This window comes from Drosophila albomicans, chromosome 2R, assembly GCF_009650485.2.
Source record: "Drosophila albomicans strain 15112-1751.03 chromosome 2R, ASM965048v2, whole genome shotgun sequence".
NCBI lineage: Eukaryota > Metazoa > Arthropoda > Insecta > Diptera > Drosophilidae > Drosophila > Drosophila albomicans.
This window is the reverse complement of record NC_047631.2, coordinates 22390180-22411961: the sequence shown is the minus strand read 5'-3', so window position 1 is coordinate 22411961 and position 21782 is coordinate 22390180. Positions and strand designations below refer to the sequence as shown.

At 36.7% G+C, this 21782-nt stretch overlaps 1 protein-coding gene across 1 annotated transcript; it reads right to left on the bottom strand.

The window, feature by feature from the left end:
* Positions 1-4683: 4683 nt before the first annotated feature.
* Positions 4684-21332, bottom strand: LOC117575929 (dipeptidase 1). The gene is made up of 8 exons (XM_052007340.1): positions 21243-21332; positions 11886-12594; positions 11744-11813; positions 10782-10958; positions 10601-10685; positions 10434-10509; positions 10185-10323; positions 4684-5039 (listed from the first exon to the last, which is right to left on the bottom strand). The coding sequence occupies exons 2-8, from the start codon at positions 12524-12526 to the stop codon at positions 4932-4934; spliced, it is 1296 nt and encodes a 431-aa protein (XP_051863300.1). The 5' UTR covers positions 12527-12594; positions 21243-21332; the 3' UTR covers positions 4684-4931.
* Positions 21333-21782: the final 450 nt, after the last annotated feature.

The following is a 21782-nucleotide window of genomic DNA, read 5'->3' as shown; positions in this document are numbered from 1 at the left end:
AAAAAAACAGCAAAACACAACAGCAGAAAGAAATCAGAAGAAAAGCGAAACAGTAGATGAAGCATAAGCAACAGAACGCAACGCGAAAAATAACCCAAAAATATAATAAAAAGAAATTGGACAATAAAATACAACAATTTATGGCGTACAACAATCCTTTTTGGTGGCACTTTACGGCGGACTGGGACTGCGTCTGGGTCTGCGTCCAGCTCTTTGGGTTCCTCGCCACTGAGTGTGTCACAGTATCGCAATGTTGAGGACGAGGTCAGACGACGGGTTGAACACCAAAAGTCGAACATAGCACATAGAACGACAGAAGTAGAAAGAGAAATAGAGAGAACGGGAGAAAGTGTATGGACACGCCGGATAAGGCGGTAACATTGTTTGCGGCAAAGGGCGGGCAACAAAATGGGCGTGGCTTGACCAACAAATCGTCATTGGAAACTAAACGAAAATGTTTAGTATTTGTGCTTTTATTTTATTTCATAACGTTTTCTTTTTGCTATTTTTTTTCGTTTTCTTCTGTACGTTTTTTATATTTATTTATTATTGCCGACACTTGACTGCCTCTCCCTCGCTCTATTTATTTATGTGCTCGTCAGAGTAGCAAAAGTCCAGCGATTCGCAACAAAACAAAATACCAAGTTATATTTCCAATAAATTATACAAAAAATGATATATACTCTCCATTAAGTTACAAACAGATATAGCGATACATACCTAATAAACTACAAAAAATAAAGTTCAGATTGATAACAAAATGTTTTACATTTGAGAGAGCACAATCAGAGAAATCTGAAAAAATACACATATTTAAAATAACTGTTTTGATGTTTATTCTTCGATTCATTTTTTGTATACTTTATTTCAATTCACACTTGGCCATAGTTTCGCATCGATATTTCAGCGGTTTTTATTGCTTTTGGGCTAAGCGATGGCAACTCGCCGAGTGCTGGCAACAAATGTTTTAATACAAAAGTTGTTGGTCCAGGTCCAGTTTAATTTCGACTGCCAGCAAAATGATTTAGGAAAGACGCACGCGTTCTGACAAACCAACTGCTGCTGCTGCTGCCAAGGACATTGCTTCGCTCCCAAACTTTATTTCATTTAATTGAAATTTTATGTAAAACATACATTTCATGTGATGCATAGTTGTTTTCCCTTTCCTCTTTCGCAAAAGCAAGGGGCACCATTTTTTGTAGTTTGTATTTTGCTTCGTTTTTTTTTCTTCTTGCTCTTTTGTCGCTCGTGGCAGCACACAAAAATGCGAAATGCCAAATATTTGCAAGTTTTATGAGCGTTTGAATTATATGGTTTTGGGGCATATGTATGAATAGAATGAATCAAGGGATGCCAGATAGGACTGGTAACTGGTAGTTGGTAACGGGTTACATGGGGCGCTGCTTGACCTTTGCGCAAAATGAGATAAATTTCATGATTTTTCAATGTTTGAACTTTTGGCCACAGTGCACACATAAATTACACGGTAAGGGGCCCGCGGGCGATAACAGACGCTTTTTTATTGCAACTGAACTCGCCAGCACTTTTATCTTTAGCTGTGTGCGAATAAAATGAAATGAAATAAAATGCTTGCTTTTTACCAAAATGCACGCAGATAAGCACAACGATGGAGCTGAATCGATTTATATATGTATACGTATTAAATACCCTGTAAAGCGAAGCATAAAAAAGGTATGCACCAAAATTGGATAGTATTTAAAATGAAAATTGTTTCATATTCGAAGTGTTCACTTACAGAGTATCTTCAATTGCAGCAGAAGCAGCAGCAACAGGAAATGTGTTGAGGAGGGTGGCAGTCAAACTGGTATTTTGCTTTGTTTTTAACAAATTGACAAGCGAACTCTGAGCACAGATCTGAGCTAACAGTATGGGACAGAATGACAGACTGGCAGACAGACAGACGACGACGCTCTCTGCAGGATGTGTGTATGTGGCTCTGAAGTGTTTGTTGAGTGTGTGTTTCGAGTGCAATCAGCACGGCAACAACATTGACAACAACAGCAAAAACAATGCCATGAAGAATGAATTGAAGTTCCAGGAAGTATTTCAGTGTTGATGGCTCTTCACACTAGTCTTCCTCATGCAAACAGTCAACAACAACAACAACATCAAGAATGATAAGGATTGCAATGCCACTTTGGCATCTACGAATGTGTGTGTGAGAAAAGACTTATTGGTGCCTGTAAACGTGAAGTCATGAAGATTACTTGTGACTTCTTTTGAGTTGACTGAGCGAAAGCTTTCAATTTGAAATATTTTCGGAATTTACTTACCTTAGAGATCTCGTTTGTGTGTATTGCCGTAATCAAAAGCAGTCTTTAATTTTTTTATGTATTTATCTTTATTTCTCTTTTTGTTTTTTCCACTGGCCACTTATGACAATTTCCCGTAATACACTTATGAAGTTTTTCGATTTTTTTTCTTGTTTTGTTTTTAGGTTATTATCCACAACGTTTTATGTTAAGTTTTCTTTATGCCTTACACATAATCGTACAAGTTTTAGTTTTATTCATACAAATATTTACAAGTTAGAATGCTGCTTAATCCCAATCTTTTTTTTGTGGAGTTCAGCTGTGATCATACATATAGTACATACATGTATTTTGAATAACTGGTTTTTCTGGATTCTCTGGATTTTCTATAGGAGTACATTTAGGTTTATTAAATATTACAATTAAATTTATAGTATTATGATTAAATCAATAAATTTATTTCGTTTATGTGGCAAATTTTACAACTGTTCTTAGCTTGATTTCTGCTCTCTGCTGCAAACTCAGTAGTTATTATTTTAGATATTTCGTATTTCATTATTAGGTATTAACTAGTTAGTTTATATGTTTTGTTTTCATTTCAGTAGTTGTGTTTGTTGTTCTTGTTGTTGTGTTGTTGTTGTTCTGTAAACCTCATTAGCTATTAAATAATCGTAATATTTATAATAATATATTTAATATAATTTTTGATCACATGTGTTTTTGTCTCTCTTTTTATTTTGTGTACTACTTAACTTCACCTCGTTTCATTCAAACTTCAAATATGTCATGGTATTTTGGATGTTCTGGTTGTCTGTTCTTTCTATGAAAATATGTGTTCGTGGCATTAAAGGGCAAATCATTTGCCTAAGAGTTTATCTATGAAAACTAATTTGGAAACACAATTTAGTTATTTAAAAGATGGTAATAAAAAAACCAAATATGATTAGCTAAAATTTCAATAACCTGGCATTTGACAGCTCTATTAGAGCAATCAAAAATGTTTTTATGAAGATGAATCAAACTAAACAAACCATGCCCATTAAAATGTCAAAAAGGACGTTTGACAGGATGAGGATATCTCTTTTGTTCCTGGTTGTAAACATAAATAATTTGTTAGTTTGACCTTTGTTCAGTTTCTGTGTTTATTAGACTTTGTTTAACAATCCTTTTTATTATGATTTTAAATTGATTTGTGAACTTAATTGCATTTTTTTATTTGGCGGGTTGACTTTTGTTTGAATTTATTAATTATAGAATATTTAGTGGATTGTGATTTCCGAATATTGATTAAAAACTATAACAAAAACTTTGTACAAATTGCCAAATGATGTGGAACGTGCTTATATAAAATCTGTCCATGTTGAGTGTGTTTGTGTGTGCGAAAAGCTCTGGCTAATTAATTGTTTAATTTTAATTAAGTAATTAAATAAAACATTCTAGTTAAGTCGACTGTGAAATAAAACAATTGTACATGAATGCAATTAAATTCCGCTTTGTGTAATTTGAATCTTTAGTGAATGAGCAGATGGCTAATGAAGGGCGCACATTTGAATTCTATTTTTAATAACACAACTTAATTCGAAATTAATTTTACAGAGCTGCGCTTAAAGCTTAGCTCTTTGAAATCCTATACTACATAGTAATTTTCAATGTTCGCAAAAAACATATCCTAATTTATATAGCCGAGAGACTCTTCATTAGCCACATAAATATAACTCTTTGATAGACAAATTTGTAGCTATTTTTTTTTTTTTTTTTATAATATTTTTAATAATACAAGTATAACTTTTTCATAGAAAAAATACTCAATGAAAAACTGTATATATTCTGTTGCCTGGAACAGGATTATATCCAACGATCGCACTTTCACTTTTTATATTTATTTATTTAGTTTTTTCTCTTTGTTCTTTTCTTTTATGTTTGCTTACTAATTCGAGGCTTAGGAGCGATTCACTTTTCTTATTATGTTGTTTACTTAGCCAGGCTTTTGTCTATCGTTTTGTTGCTTGTGCGTTTTTCTTTCTTGAAGTTTGCTTTACTCCTTTCCGGTTTAACTACTTTTTCCGTTCGTTTTTTTTTTGTTGCTTTCTTTCGTTCTTTGCGGATCCTGTTGCCTTACTAAGTGCTAAAGATGAAAATAAACATGGCAATGATATTTACACAATGTGTTGGATGAGCTATGGTAACCTCAGTGCTGTACCTACTGAACAGGGATGAGAGGATATGGTGGGTGTTTGTATGTGTGTGTCTGTGTGTGTGTGTGAAGTATGGCGGCTCTATGCCACTTTGTATTTGTTTATGTGCACTGCCAGCTGTGCACAATGTTGCCTGGAAGCAGCTGCCACGTGGAGAGTCTGAGCGATTGAAAGTCTGTGTACGCATACTCAAATACGAGGGAACATATACATATACAGATACATATATACGACGACACACATACCTTGGCTTGTACACGAACAGACTATGAAAACAAATGTTCACATGTTAGGACGAAACAACTTTGTCAATTAACCTAAAACAAGTTTCACTTTACAACACGTACGCTTGACATAATTTCTTGTCTCTTTTCCCGGAGTGTGTGTGCGTGTGTGTGTTTGACTAGTATGAATGTATGTATTGAGTGTGTGTTGGTTTCAGTTTTTACATATGAAGAAATTATCACGTTCTTGGTCCTTGATAGCGACAGTAGGATCTGCCCATAATGTCCTCGGCTGGAATTGACTGATCAATTGGCGGAACTCGCAATAATTCCATTTGATCACGCACCTGCAACGATTGCAAAACAACAACAAAAGTCAATTACCAAAAGTGTGTCAAGTTAGCGTATGCGTAATATTTCGTATTCTCTGATTGAACGTCATACTAGTTGCCAGTCAGTTGTGAGCTGAAACTAATGAAAATTAATTCAATATGCAGGCAACTTTTGTGTAAACAAAATTCTTAAGTTTTGCAGCTCGGCAAAGTTTGCGCTCAATATTCAAATGGGAATTCTGTTGGTTTTATGTTGAATTTCGAGTGCATTAGATTTGCCGTTATTAATTAAGCATAAATTCAGCAGTTTTCTTGACGGAATAGTCATTAAATATCCCAGCGGACGCTGCAGCCATTATTCTAATGAAGTCTTTTGAATTTCAATGGAATACACTTTGACCTATTTTATTTCCAACGCGATGCTTTAAGCCATCTCTTAATAAAATCTACAAATTTAAGAATCGGTAACAACAAAAAAGGAGAGCTTTCCTTAAATTTTTAATACAATCATTCATCACATTGTCTTGCTGGTATTATCAGAAATCAGAAGAACTCCTTTATGTTGTTAGCTACTTAAAAAGTAATCATATTCGTATTAAATTATTCATATGTAAATTCGGTAACAGAAAGGCATTCGCAACGCTTATTGGCAACGCATTCAGTCAGTCCTTAAAGGCCTTCTAAGCCCACAGTTAGGCTCATTCTAGCCATTATTGTTTGAACAACTTAGTGTGTGTGTGTGTGGGTGTGCTTTGCGCAAAGTTTCAAGCACATTTTATGCCGCGCAAAAAAAAAAAGCGGAACGGGACGTACAATAAAACAAAATATATGCAAAAGCAAAACACAAAACACAAAAAAAAATGTTTTGTTTTCAACACCAAACACCTTTTGAGGCCGCACAGCTGTGACTTGAAGGAAGGAGGGAGAAAAATAAAAACAGAAACAGAAAGCAAGACAAAAAAAGAGAGAAAGGTTTGATGGCTGGCAGTTAGAGGTGTGTTGGGTGGCAGACAGGCAAAGGCAGCTCGCTCACTCGGCCCATTTCCGGTGCTTTGTTTGCCGTATAACAATCGAATTTACGACTTTTTTATGAGGCTTTATGTGCACGACCGTCACCGTCACCGTCTCCGTCTCCCGCCCACCCACAAGCACACAACAAACACAACAATAAAACGTCAGCTTGGGCTCAGTCTGTGGGCTCAGTCATTGCACTTTTGGGCCACGCCCACCCGCTTCCACAAGTCCTTTTGTGGCTTTTGCCTTTGGCAGCGCGTTTTTTTTCCGGCCTTTGAGCTGCAGAAATGCAAAAGCACAGTTCACAGTTACATTTGAGTGAGAAAAGTTCAAAGCGCAAAATGCCTGTTAAAGAGCTGCGCCACTTCTATGCTAACCAAATCAATTGTAAGAAGGTCAGTCTGAAACACAAGCAAACGCACACTAACATGGCAAGTAGAGCAAATAGAAACTCATCCCCACCCACTCACGCATGAATACACACACACACACACACAAACACAAACACAGAAACATACAAGTGTAAGTCATAGAGAGGCCGGCATAGGATATTTAAATGAATTTGTCTCGCACAAATTGCTGCCATTTGCCGAGGACTTTGCCCAATGCCGCCACTTGGGCTATGTGTCGTGCCAAATGCCTTTCCATGCTCGCATTAGATACTCGTATAAAAGGCTAAAATAAAAGATACATTTACACAAGCCAGCCTCCCTCCCTCCCTTCCACCACTCCCTCTTCACTTCTCTGCGAATAGTCTGAACTGCCAGAACGGCCTCTGCTTTTGTCTAGATAAAAACTGGCGTCAAGAAAATTATCATGTTCATGGCAATGGCTGCTGGTCCTGTAATATCCTTCTCCTCCTCACTCCCCAGCCTGTCATTTGTGGTTGTTGTTGATGCTGTTCTGTTTGTTGTTGTCGTTGTTCGTAAAGCATTGAAAAGGCGCCACAGCATGAACACTGTAACACTGTGACATTCCCATGAGCAGCCTCAAATCTCTATTGCCCTAATTTCGCTTATTTTTATATGGCACACTCATGGGTTAATGATGGCCGCTGGGCGTTAGATTAAATTCAGTGTACTTTGGCATTAAAGCAAGTCAATAGTAAACCGTTTTAGAGGTCATCTAAATTAGTAAATTCATATTTGCAGTGCTGTCTAATTAAGTGAGTTATTTAGAAATGTTTTATTTTTATTATTTACCTAAGCAACAATAATTAAAAATTTAATAGTTGAAAAAATTATGTCTTTATAACTATTCTTCTAAATAAACATTCTTGGATATAGTGAAAAATTAATTTGACTTGGCGAAATTCATTTCGGAAACATAAAACTCTTCTGCATGAGTCGCAATTTGAATCCCAGTGCGTGTCTGGCATAAAAGGGTATTTAGTAGGCGTGTGAGTATGTGTGTATGTGAGTGTAGCAGAGATGACAATCATCTAAATGGCCTTTTGCCTAATTTCTATGACTTGCTTAATTATCACAACGATGGCACCGACATCAACAAAGATACTCAAACTGACCCACAGGGTCTTCTTCACTCTCATGAGGCAGCGCATTAAGCGTCTAATAATTGAACATTTGAACTGCTTTTTTTGTGTGTGTGTGCAATTTAATTGTAGCACAGGCGACGCGACGTTGTAATGATAATACAAACTCATAAGAGTCCTCATATATTTCATTTCAAAGTCAGGGCAATAACCTCGCACAAGAGTTACTGTGATTTTTTTTATTAAGCCTCTCGCTCGAGGCTGAGACAAAAAATAGCTAAAAATAAAATAATATACAAAGGCGGTGAGCAAACATTTTTAATTACTTTTGTGGCAGAGTTAACCAAAATGAAAAGCGCCAGCACAAAGTATTACAACACAACAATACTTAATGAGCATTATGCCATATAATAAACAGCAGTAAAAAACTGTAATATATACTATACATATACTTATATATTTACCATGTGGCTGCATACCCTACACCAAATGGGTATAATCAAGTGGTTATAAACCGCAAATGTAACTCGCCACACACACAACTAATAATCATTTGGGAACGTCGTATCCTAATAGTCGACTTTACTCACAGTTTTTTGTTGAGTGCAAAATGCAATAAAAAACAATGCGAATTTAATCACTCGCCCGGCAAAGTAGGCAACACTTTTAATGCCATATCCATTTCCACATTGCCGTTGCCGTTGCCATTGCCGTTGGCATTGCTATTCGCATTCCCATCCGCTTACACATTACTAAGTAAGCAGGCAAATACAAATGCGCATTGTAATCACATAGAGAGCCATTGTCGGTTGTAGCTTACTTTTTCTTTTTAGTTTTTTCTTTCACAATTTTTTTTTGTAATGCACATAGAACAAGAACGCGCAAAGGCAAAACTAATTACAATGTTGCAGGCAGATAAGGCGCCAGTCAGAGAGTCCAGAGTAAGAGTAAGAGTCACCGTCCGAGTTCGAGTTCGTGTCCGAGTCGAGAACTCAGAGTCCAGGGAAGTGAAGGAGAGAATATGATTAAAGTTTGCCAGCAACGAGACAAGCGCTAAATTAAAAATGCTGCCGCATCTCTTTTTGGTGAAACGAAACTTATGGGGGTTTTTATAATGAGGAGCAAAAGCAATAAAATGTGCGCTAAGGCGGCAAACGGTTCAAGGGGGCGTATGATTTATATTTGTTATTAAATCTTTAAATGACCATAGTCGCTGAGCTATGAACTGAGGAGACTTTTCAACTACTTCCACTTCTTCTCTACAACCAGACACATTTTAAATGAGTTTTTTAACTAAAGCAATTTAGAAAGCAAGAAAAAAATTACCAACTGCTTCATAGAAACGAGGTCGTTTCAGATATCTTTGCAGTTTATGATGAGCATAAATTAGATCCATGAGCTGTCGATTCAGTTCATAGATTGACCTTTATTATTCCTTAATCGACTGCTCCAGATAATTAAGATAGTCTCGTCTGGGCCCCATTGAGAAGCCCCATAAGCCTTTCACTCAATTTCGAATAGCATTAAGTACACTTTGGGATCGGTGCAACACATGGAAATACTTGGCTTGCAACAATTTGAGGCGAACGCTTAGCCAAGCACAGCCATTCGACTGCAAAACAAACCCACTTGGATGCTTTCAATGGTACTATGCATTGAGTGGCATTCGATGTGAATGGAGTAACTTGCTCAAAGAGATTCTCACATAGAGACTTATGGAGCGTAGTGCTCGTATGTATGGTCGACGGACGGGCAATGCCAATGCGTATTGATTTAAATTGAATGCTGCTTGAGTGTATCCGAAGCAGCTTCAACGCATAGTGACAGCAACAGAGAGGCAACAGCAATAGCAATAGCAACAACAGCAACAAAAGGAACAAATAGTACGGCAAACAGTGTGATCCTGGACAGCCAAGCAGACAGCAAACAAGCTGACCACATCCGCAAACAAACTGCAGCAGCTTCAGTTGCTTCTAGCCTGCTAAAGGCTAAAGACTCCTCGAGCAGCTAGCTACTGGCGACTGGCTGCTGGCTACTGGTTGTTGGCTGTTGGCTGTTGGCTATTGGTCATGCTCATGTATAAATATCGGAATAACCATTTGAAAATCCTTTTAAAATTATTTTGCAACTTGCGTCTTTTCGACGCCACCGAGTCGAAGGCAGAATCAACCCGATGCTTTCTTGCCCTCCTTTTTTTTTTTCTTTTCCGCACGAAGTATGTGCAAATTCCATTGCAAAGCCACATTATTCTCTTTATCCTTTGAAAGGAATTTTCCAAGTGCAATAACAAGCGAGCCAGAGAATGCAGACAGTGAATGCACCAGCTATATAGCCAACAACAACAACAACAAGAGGAGCAGCAACTGCAACTAGAGCTTCGCTCCGTTTCGAAGTTATCTTGGGGATGGTGCAGTGGCTCAACATGTTTTTTGTTTGGCTCTAGCTGAGAAATGTGCTTTTGTTTGGGTAGCTCTGACTAAGCCTTAATCTGCAGGTAGTATACACAACTAGTCGAAGCCATTCAGAAATGTTGCCAACGTGCACAATGAACAATGGAATGCCAATGGCAAATGCTCTTCTTTCTCCTATCTCTCACGATTTATCCTGTTGTTGTTGTGTGTGTTTTTAGGTACTAGAATGTGTGTTATACTTACTGCTTCGACTTCCTTGAAGACGCGTATAAGATTGTTGCCAGCCAGCTTGGCAATATCCCCTTCTGACCATTTATCCGACTCGAGTAAAGTGGCAAAAAGATGCGGATATTTGGAAACATCCTCCAGGCCTTTCGGCACACTAAACACATACACAAAAAAAAAAAAACGAAGAAGATGGAAAAAACACGTATACACCAATGAGAGTATGCACACACAAAGAAATAGAGCGAAAGAGAAATGAATACGTACAGATTGACACCATCGTAGCCAGCACCAATGCCCACATGGTCAATGCCAGCCACCTCTCGTATATGGTTTATGTGCGCTGAAAAGTAGGCAACGGAATTGGATTAAACTTTTTTCCCTTTATGTGTAACGCAGCTGCATAAATTTTTGTTTTTTTTTTTCATACTTACCCACAACATCGTGCAGTGTCGCCTGTCCCGAGCAGCTGACAAAGTGCGGATAAAACGCAACCATAACGAGACCGCCGTTAATGGCCTGCAAAGTAGAAAACCTCATTAGATTAATGCCAAGTTAATTGGCTGCCGAGCAATGGCAATGGCTTTTCATATAAGTATGTATGTGTATACGTACAATGCGCTGCAGCACATGATCCGGCACATTGCGGGAACTATTACATATGGCATGAGCCGAGGAATGCGAAAATATGAGCGGGGCACGCGATGCAGCGAGGGCATCGAGCATTGTTGGCACCGACACATGCGACAGATCAACAATCATGCCCAGGCGATTCATTTCCTTGACCACCAGCTAAACAGCAGCAGCAAAATAAAGAAGTAGAAATTGAATATTTTTAATATTGTTCAGACTTTTTGTTTTATTTATTAATATAAATACTAACAAATAGCCTTCAGAATTATACATGTGCAAAAGTATTACACACAATTGATTTTTGGGGAATTATTTATGGGAATGCAATCAAATATTGGCATAAAAATGGTTTGTGAAATTTAAGTCTTTTTTGTGTTTGCCGGCAACAAATGAATTCAAACATCTGTTGTATTCATATAAATAATAACTTTTGATAAGAGTAGCATACGAGTTTGCGTAAATATGCTATGAGCATTTATGATGTGTTTGTTAACATGTATTTCATCAAAATATAATCGATTTCAATAACAATTTGGTTCAATGTTTATTAAGTGTACGAAGAAAGTTTAATGTTTAATATGCAAACGACTTGACTTTGATTTTTGTTTAATAACATAAGTGTGATGCATATCTATTTAAAATAACTACAAACAATGAACAAGAGAATGATTTTGATGAAATTTTTGAATTTTATGGTATGAAACAAACAATAAATAATGACAAAGAATTGAATATAAAAATACAACTTCAAGCAAATTAAAAACACAGTATTGTAGTAATATACAACGCCAACTTTAAACACTTCGCTATGGAAATATAATTGGTTTTTCTTGTCAAAAAACATGATTTAAATCTAAATGAAAATCAATTAGCCATAAACCAATAATCATTAATTTTATTTATTTTTAAAGTAAGACTTCCTTAATTTAGTTTTCTTAGCTTACCTTGCCGAACTGTGAGAGTCCACCGATGTGTGGATATTTTCCCGGTTCGTCAACTTTGCAGCAGTCCGCCCTGTAAGAAAGTGCCTATTAAGCATCACAAAGAACAAGCATCAAGCTGTCAATTTAGCCAAGTGCCACTTACCAAGGTGTATTGCAGGTGTGTGTTAGTGTCAGATAGCGTGCGCCCAGTTGATAGAACATTCGAAGAACACTCAGACTGGTGCCAATCGCATGGCCGCCCTCGACTCCAATGAGGCTGGCTATCTTCCCAGTGCGATGGGTTTGCTCGATGCCCGCAGCGGTGGTGACCAGAGCCATGTGATGGGGATAGAGCTGCACTAGACGTCGTATCAAATCGATTTGCTCCAATGTCAGCTGCACTGCGTCCAGATGCTGTGACGAGCAGGGCGCGTAGGCGGACCAAAACTGGGCTGAGACCATGCCCTCTTTGAGACGCCGCAGATCCGTGTGACTCCAGGCGCTCGATGACCAGGGGGCAAGTTCGCGTAGATCGCCGCCAAAGTGAAAGTCTTTCAGTTGATTCTTGAGGAATTTGCGTATGTTCCAGGGCAAATCGTTGTGGCCATCGATCAGTGGCACCTCCTTCAGCACATTTCGCACCCGTTGCATGCGATAGTCGAAGTCGCTGTTGCCGCCGCTGCTGCTGCTGGCATTGGCAGTGGCAACAACTGTGCATTTTAATATGGGCAAGACCAGCACCGGGAAGTAGACGAGCGTCAAACAGTTGAGGCCACAAACCTTTGGCAGCTTCCTCGATTTCATTGCCCCCAGGAGCTAGCAGCACAGCACAAGCCACGCAGCACTCACATTGATGATGTTCGTCGTTCTAACTGCAAGTACAACAACAATAAGAAAAGCAAATTACAATCACATCACAATCGAAATGGAAATCGAAATCCAAATTGGAGTACGAACACGTATTGGAGGGAATCTTCTATCATTTTTTTTTTTTGTTTTTCTAGTGTACATCAAGAATATTGCATGCGCTATAGTTTTTGGTTTTGGTTTTGTTTGCTTAGACTCCCCACGTTAGCTGGATGTCGTGATTGAGCTATTGAAAGTTGTTGGCAAACAAATGCCATAAATATAACGCCCATGGACTTCTGGTTGGGTTTCGACTTAGCCGCCGCCATGCCAAACATAAATAAAACTTTTCATATTTATTTGCGGAACCAACTTCGATATCGAATGCATAAAAATGCACAATAAAAATGCAAAAATTATTTATAGCAAACTTTTTGCTAACGGATCAGCTAGAGCAACAGCAACAGCAACTAGAAGCCGACACCGAATATAAATAGTTTGGCACACTGAATACCCAACAGAGAGAGAGAGCGGGAGAGAAGAGAGACACACAGCAAAACTACTTTCCATGAATTTTTTTGGAGGGGATTTTTCTTTTCATCTTGAAGCGACAAAAAGTTTTGCCTCCAACTGCAGGTGGATAAAGAGGGTGTGGGGGAAAAATGCTAAATGTTGAAAGCAACTGATGTCGGAGTATTGGCCATGGGCTGCAAGTAGCATATGAGTAAGCCACAGTTGCTGACACAGTAGTCGCCCAAAGGCTATTGACCGATTCTACTCTGTCTTGCGTTCGTTTTTGATTTTCGGGGGCACTTTTTTCCTGTTCGTCAGTTGTGCGAAACCCATTTCGTTTTCGCAAATTTTTTTGCAAAACTCAAATTAAAGTTTTTACCCACGGCAACAACTACAAAATGGGACAGAACTCAACTAAACTAAACTACTCTTAATAGTTTTTAATGCATAAGTCGGCTTCTTGCTATGAAGTAGAAAACAGCAAAATAAAAAGGCAACTTGAGTATTGCGTAGACAATAAAGTTTATGTGAGCTTTGGCGACGCAATTGGTTGAACATAATAATTGATGTTCAATGGGATTCGGAAGTCAGAAAACGAATAAAAGTTGCAGAAGGTCAAACAGCTTAAGATTGGAAAAAGAGTCAAAAATAAATATAATGAAAATTGTACACATTTTTTTTGGAAGTCATATTTCATAAAAATATTAAATAATGCATCAAATTAAATATTTAAAAAGTTATATATCGCATCCACTAAAAAATAAAAAATTAACGAACAACTAAAATATGCAAGAAAGCTCGAGTGTGCTCGACTGTGAGATACTGGCTACCCATTTTGAATAAAAGCATAACTTATTATTAAAATATACCAAATTAAGATACCAAAAAATACAAAAGATGTCGTAGCATATTTTTGGTATGTTGATGTAGATGATGTAAATATACCAAAGAGTACAAAATATACCACATTGTTAACAACTAAAACACGATTGCAATAACAATTTTTTGTCAAGTATTTCTCAAATAACTTCTTCTACTTTTTTCCGATCTCATCTAAATTTTAAGAAATCACTAATACTGCAGTTATTATTGCCTGTAACAAAAATCAAGCTTCAAAATTACGCTTTTTATTTGATTTGCAAGGGCGGAAGTTGGCGTTGCAAATTTTCCCTCAGATACACCTTGAAACTATTCGCTTAGTAGTCGAAATTATTTATTTGAGACTTTAATTTATTTATAAGATTATAGTATTCTAATGAATAAAGCAATCTATCTCCTAGTTAACAAGATTAATTCAAGTAAAATGAATATTTCCTTCAGTTATTCGCTCGCTAAAAAAAATGATTCAAAATTCTCTGAAACAATTATTTGAAACTTTACAATTAGATTAAAATTCAATTTTCCTCTTTGTTATTGCTGAACAGTTGAAATGAATGCGAATATTTCGACACACCAATAATTGGATTCTTTTGAACATTATCTAGCATAAGCTGAGCTCAGTTGGTTAAATCATTTAACGAATAAACGAATAACGAATGAAAATATCTTGAAATGAAACGAGCAGTTTGCAATTGTTGTTCATTAGCTCCATTATGAAATGAGATTGTACGTTGTTGAATTGTCGTTGCACTAAATGTTTTCTTTGCTTTGTTTCATAAAAATATTTTGAATTCCTGCATCGCAATAACTGTGCCAAGGCATGCGTCGTATTATTGTGGCATTGTGTCTGTCGACTGTCGACTGTCGACAGTAGACGAGTTGTATTTTCAAGATTTTGCCATTTGCAACATTTTTTTCGTGCAATATACAATTTTTCATTTGCACAGAGTTCATATATGAGAACTGCTGGTATGCACTTTGTAGAGCATACAAATAGAGAAAATAACAAGAACCAAAAGCGAGGAGAACTGAAAGTGGATGTGGATGTTGCAAGAGGAAGCCAAAGCCGAAGCCGAGCCCGAAGAAGAGGATGCAGAGATGGATGATGCTTGGGTGAAGAAGAAGTAAGAAAGGGAGAAATGTGGAATGGAAGGACACGAATTCGTATGTTGATTTTCATGGTCTGCTGCTTGGGAACAAAATGGAAACATTCCACTCTACAAAGTTTGAAAGATATCTCTTATCTGCTCTGTTTGCTCTCCCTTTATTTGCATTTTGCTGGTGCCCATTTGAAGTCATTTTTATTCTTAACATTTGCGATGTGGTTTGGTTCGGTTCGGCTCGGTACTCGACAAAGATCTTTAATATTTTCGCCTTAAACGAAATTATGCAGAACAAGAAAAAAATTGATAACAAGAACAACATTGAACTGTGACAAGGGCAACAGCAACGGGCAAAGCAAAAACGTGACACAGTCGCAACGCACGAAGTATTAACACAACACAACGACAACACGCAAAGCAGCTAAATGAACATCTATTGGGTTAACAACAACAACTACAACAACAACGACGAATACAATTGTAATACAACAAGCCAGACAAACAACAAGAGACTGCGAAATCGAAAACGTTTGACGCTTCGTTAAACATTTATGCCAGTGACAGGAGCAAGGACCAGAAGCCCTAAAAGCACCAAGGACGAAGGACCAACATTTGATCTTTAATTAAATTGCCATACTGTTCATTTCTCTGCTACCAAATGCAAAAAGGACTTCAAATGGAATACTCAAACACACACACACACACACACATAGTCGAAAGCTGTAACAATTAAAATATCAGAGAACAATAGAAAATACGTTAAATACTTTTGATACCCTTGTTCCTTTTACAATTGTATCCTTTTTTAAAGTACCAGATTCCAGTTAAACAATGAAACTCTGACTTTAACTTTTATGCAATGAAAAAATATGTTTTTCAATACAAGTATAATAAGTTTGAAATATTAATCATGATTTTTTAGTAACATAAGAGATTAAGGAATTGCTTTTTACTAACAAAAAAGTATATGTACAAAAAGGTATTAAATATGTTTTATAATTATTAGTAACATAAAAGATTAAGTAGCTACTTTATTACTACACAAAAATTTGATACGATTTATGCTTTTTAGCAATATAAAAAATTAGATATGAATTAATTCTTATGATATAGAATTACTACAAAAATTAGATATCATTCATAATTTTTTGCAGTATAACAGGCAACCACTTTTTTGCTAACAATAAATTAAAAATGATTAAACGATTTCTTAGCAATATATAAAACTAGATATGAATTAATCCTTATGATATAGAATTACTACAAAAATTAGATATCATTCATACTTTTTTGCTAACAATAAATTAAAAATGATTAATCGAATATTCAAAATAGATTTTCTTTGAGTAATATTGAATTGTCTTTAACGCACTTATTTAAAAAGTTAAAGGTGAGTATCATAACATTTGTAATGTGCACAATTATTTTATAAATTATAATAGTAATAATATTTCACCAAATTCAACAATCTAAATCGCGATAAGAAAATATTTTTAACTCCCCCAAAGACAGGGAAAGAAATGCAAACATAACTCGACATTTCGTTGTTTGTTCCTTTATTGCAATTAGGGAGTATTTTCTTGAGGGAACATGCGACGTTGCGAGTCGCAAAATTGGTAGCTTGTCAGTTGGCAACTGGGCAGCAAATGCAGAGAGATAAACGTACTTTCACATACGCACACACACACACACACACACTCACAGTCGAAAGCTGTAACAATTAAAATATCAGAGAACAATAGAAAATACGTTAAATACTTTTGATACCCTTGTTCCTTTTACAATTGTATCCTTTTTTAAAGTACCAGATTCCAGTTAAACAATGAAACTCTGACTTTAACTTGTATGCAATGAAAAAATATGTTTTTCAATACAAGAATAATAAGTTTGAAATATTAATCATGATTTTTTAGTAACATAAGAGATAAAGGAATTACTTCTTACTAACAAAAAGGTACGAGTACTCGTATATGTAGAAGAAGGTATTGGATATGTTTTATTATTATAAGCTTCATACAAGATTAAGTAGCTACTACTTAATTACTACACAACAATTTGATATGATTTTTAACAATATAACAAATTAAATATTAATTAATTCTTATGATATAGAATTACTACAAAAATAAGATGTGATTCATAATTTTTTGCAATATAATAGACTAGGCAACTATTTTTTTGCTAACAATAAATTAAAATTGATTAAACGCTTTTTTAGCAATATAAAAAATTAGATATGAATTAATTCTTATAATATAGAATTACTACAAAAATTAGATGTGATCCATAAGTCTTTGGAGTATAACAGACTAGGCAACTACTTTTCTACTAACAATAAATTAAAAATGATTAATCGAATATTCAAAATAGATTTTCTTTGAGTAATATTGAATTGTCTTTAACGCACATATTTAAAAAGTTAAAGGTGAGTATCAAAAAATTTGTAAAGTGCATAAATATCTTATAAATGATAATAGTAAATTATTTCACCAAATTTAACAATCTAAATCGCGTTACGAAAATATTTTTAGCTCTCCCAAAGACAAGGAAAAAATGCAAACATAACTCGACATTTGGTTGTTTGTTCCTTTATTGCAATTAGGGAGTATTTTCTTGAGGGAACATGCGACGTTGCGAGTCGCAAAATTGGTAGCTTGTCAGTTGGCAACTGGGCAGCAAATGCAGAGAGATAAACGTACTTTCACATACGCACACACACACACACACACACTCACAGTCGCTGGGAGCCAGACAAAATGGGCGCAAGGATAACTGCGTACAACATTGCGTATGCGCGTTGTCATGCAGCGATAGGGGAAGTGGGTGGGCAACAAGAACGGGCGAATCGTACATTTATTGCAACATATAAAACATTATTTTGCATGGCCTCAAAAGGGAACGGCGCATAACCGACACACACATATAAAAAACGAAAACGAAACGAAATAATAAAAGGCAAAAAAAAGAAAGAAAAAAGAAAACGGAGCGCGCGTTGGAAAATTGCAGCAAGGAAATGCGACGTCGTCCGCATCGCAGTCGTTGACGTTACTGTGACTGTGACTTCTGCATGGTAGTTGGTATTTCATACAAAGTAGCAAGCAAATAAATAAAAATAATAAAAATACTTTTCTTTCAACATTAGCGCAGCATTTAAGGAAGTGGCTGCCGCTGCCAAGACACGACAGAGAGAGAGAGAGAGAGGGAGGAGGAAGAACGTCCAGAGTCACCCGCTGGCTTGTGAGTTTGTCGTTCTTCATTTCCATTCCGGAGCCTGGCAAGGAAACGTGCCGTAAACTATGGCAGACAATCAAAATGCATTCATGTGCGCTTACTTAACGTTATTTAAAATCAGCCAACCCCCTCTGCCTTTCCCTCTCCCTGCTCTTCCGTATATACGGTGTGCCCTCCGTGCCTTCCAAGTAGCCTTCTTTTTCATTTGCTTTTCGCTCTTTGGACTCGAATTCATTCATTGCCATTCATTCCATTCAATACGAATTGTAGCAAGCCATCAGTCGCTGCTTTCACATTTGCTCACAATTTCCACGCCTTGGCTGTTTTTTAGTTCACGGCGCTGCACAAGAAAGTCCTTTTACCAGGGGGCACAAAAATTTGTTAGCCTGAATGCCTGGCAATAATAATAATAATAATAAGGCGTGGCGTGGCTTCGCTTCGCAGTGTTTGGCTTAAGTAAAGCCATCTGCCAGAGCTTCAGCAATTTCCCATTTTAATGGGCATCATAAAATATTTAAGAATTATTACATGCCAACAACTTAAGCTGATCTTGTTGATGCCCCAGAGCTGTAGTCAAAAAAGTATTGCCAGCAGATTAACAGAATATAATAAAAAGCATAAATATTAAAGGCTTAAAATTACGCGCTTTAAAATGAAAATTTTAAACATTCGCCTTCTGATCTATCCCAAATAAAGATTCTTTCCAGCTCTGAATCGAAATTTGATATCGAAATATAAAACCTTGCATCTGTTGAGCATAACAAAAACTTTTTAAGGCTCATTTAAACTTGAGTTTCGGCAATTTATCTCTCGTGCACAGCAGAGCTTTAAGCAATTAAATGCGATGCCATGGAAAATATTTACCACATTGAATCGTTTACGATTCCTCGAGGAGAAGGTTTGCAACGCACTTATTTCCATAAGCCATAAATTCTAATTTCAGTCCAATTTCAATAAGAACTCATGAGAAAAATGAAAGTAACCATACGGCATAAATTAATTTAATGAAAGAGCAACAAAAAGGTGCCGCACATTGTGCAAAGTACGAAAGAAAGAAACGCCACCTGATGTTTTGCTTTCATTTGTTTCACTTTTTTTATTATTATTATTTTGTTTTTGCTGTTGTTGTTGTTGTGATTTTGATTATTTTGCGCTTATTTCATTTCATATTTTGGGCTGGCAGTAAACAACTGAAGCTGAGCAACTTATGGAAAAGTATATTCGTATGTGTGGCACACTTTTTGGGGGCACCACCAATACAATGACAAGCGGCAACTACAACAACAACAACAATCAGAGCAACAGCAAAGAGACGCCCTTCAGGCATGCGTGCGTAAGAATGAATTGAAATTATTTTACAACATTTTCATGTTTTCTGCTCTTGTTTGATTTGCCTTTTGCCTTTGCTTTGGCTGCTCTGTTGCTTTGGTGCTTTGTCCTTACTGTTTTTTTGTTTTTTGTTTTTTATTTCCTTTGGCGTGCATAATTTATGCACGAGTTGAAAACCAATTGCAAAACCAGTGCTAAAAGGTTTAAATGTTTGCCCCCAAATGGCCCCAAAGATGCTGCTTCCGACTATAAAATCACATATTACTTTTGGCCAACGCACACAAATAGTTGACATTAAATATCCACAGGCAGCTCAACTAAAGAAATACATTTGCTCAAAGTAAAGAGAGAAAATACAAATAATATTTGTGTGTACATAAAAATAAGCTTGATTAAATTTCGTAGTCAACTTTTACTCGAATTAAACTAAAAGGTTTTCTCAAGTCTTTAAGAAAACATTTGCGTAGCTCATTTAATATTTGTTTGCATTGTGGTCGAACATGTGTAACTTTTTATGATTAATTGAGCAATTTTAATTATTAATATTAATGCGCATTCATATTTGGTATTAACACTTGAAACAAATTGTTTGCATATATTTACAATTTTTTCATGTTGCTGCTGTTTTTATAAATTTAATGGCAGCGAATTAATAAGCTGTGTTGTCATTTAATTAAACTGATTTATTTGCCTAATAATAATGTATATTTATAGTTTATGATGCGATATTTTCTTGCATTTAAAACACAATTTTAAACCTAATTAAATTAATGTGAATTCATTTTATGTGGAATTTCTTCAACTATTTATCTTTTGCACCCAATAAATTTCACCCTAATGTCAAGTGTGTCATAAAATCGGAATTAAACAAAAAGCCAAAGCTCAAACGGTGTCCGGAGAGTTGACCATAGCTTCAAAGCAGGTAACAAACGTTTATGAAATCAACACAACAAGGGGTGAAAAACAGAAGCATAACAAGTGAGATGGGAGAGAATGTGAATGAGAATGAAAGGAGGGCAAAGTTCAAAGCAAATTGTTGCGGAAGGCAAAAATCAACATTATCATCAGCAGGAGGCAGTAGACAGGATGATACTCAAGCACCAGCTATAGGATACTCATTTCCACAAATGCAGACGACTTGGCGGCAAAGAAACGAAGGGACCACAACACACACACTCTCGCACACACACACACTCACAAAGTGCTATTAAATGGCATTGTCTGTGTGTGTGCGGCATGTGGCAATGGGCTTGGGTTTGAGGTTGGATTTCTCTGGGTTGAAATTGGGTGACTTGACAACGCACAGCATTCGCATTCGCATGTCGCCTGCTGCATATTAATGAAGTGGCTGCCAGTCGCCGAGAGCTGAGCTGTGGGCTGAGCTGAGGCTGAACTGTGGCTTCGGCTGCGCTGAACCTAGTGGCACTCATCAATTTCTCAATATTACGAATTTGGCAGCCAAAAATCTGCATATGAACCGCAAAACCGGGTACACAAAATGTCCCATGTACCAATTTATATGTATAGAAAATAACACAAACATACACACATACAGAAACTCACACTCACACACTTGTACATTTATTTGCTTGCCAGGATTTATGGGCATTTATGCTTACCAAAATTGTGCAAACTATTTAACATGCTCTCCGGCTTGTGGCTTTTGCTTTAAGCTCGTGCTTTAATACTTTATTGGTTTTTTTCTTATTTTGTGTATTTTTTTTACTTTATTTTTTTGTTGTACACTTGCTTTTGGAGTATTTAATCTCGTTTGTTACACTTCACTTGTAATTCACATAATTTTCTTGCATTAATTCTCACACGCCAAGAAAATCGCGTAATTGTTGTCGCAGTCGACGCTCGAGGGCAATGGCAGGCACGGCGTATACGTAACGTAACGTAATTTGCGTGTTTTCCACGTATGTATGCGTGTGTCTGTGTGTGTGTGCGTGCGTGTATGTGGTTGTAGGCGAATGCAACACGTGTGGCTGTTGATAAAGCAGCGCGTTTGCCACACAACCCAACCGGCCGACGCACGAATTTCAACTGAAACTGAAAATGGCGACAAAATGCGAAACAGGACTCGCCGCAGTCCTTGTGCGCCCGTCACGAACACGAGACGCCAACAACACGACAACACGAAGCCAAAACAACGAGCG

Bases quoted from the DNA above. Each gene is read 5' to 3' on its own strand.
- LOC117575929 (XM_052007340.1), bottom strand. From the start codon at position 12,526: ATGAAATCGAGGAAGCTGCCAAAGGTTTGTGGCCTCAACTGTTTGACG. The intron at 10,959-11,743 runs GTAAGCTAAGAA...GCTGCTGTTTAG, and splicing joins GACTCTCACAGTTCGGCAAG to CTGGTGGTCAAGGAAATGAA. The intron at 10,686-10,781 runs GTACGTATACAC...TCTACTTTGCAG, and splicing joins ATCATGTGCTGCAGCGCATT to GCCATTAACGGCGGTCTCGT.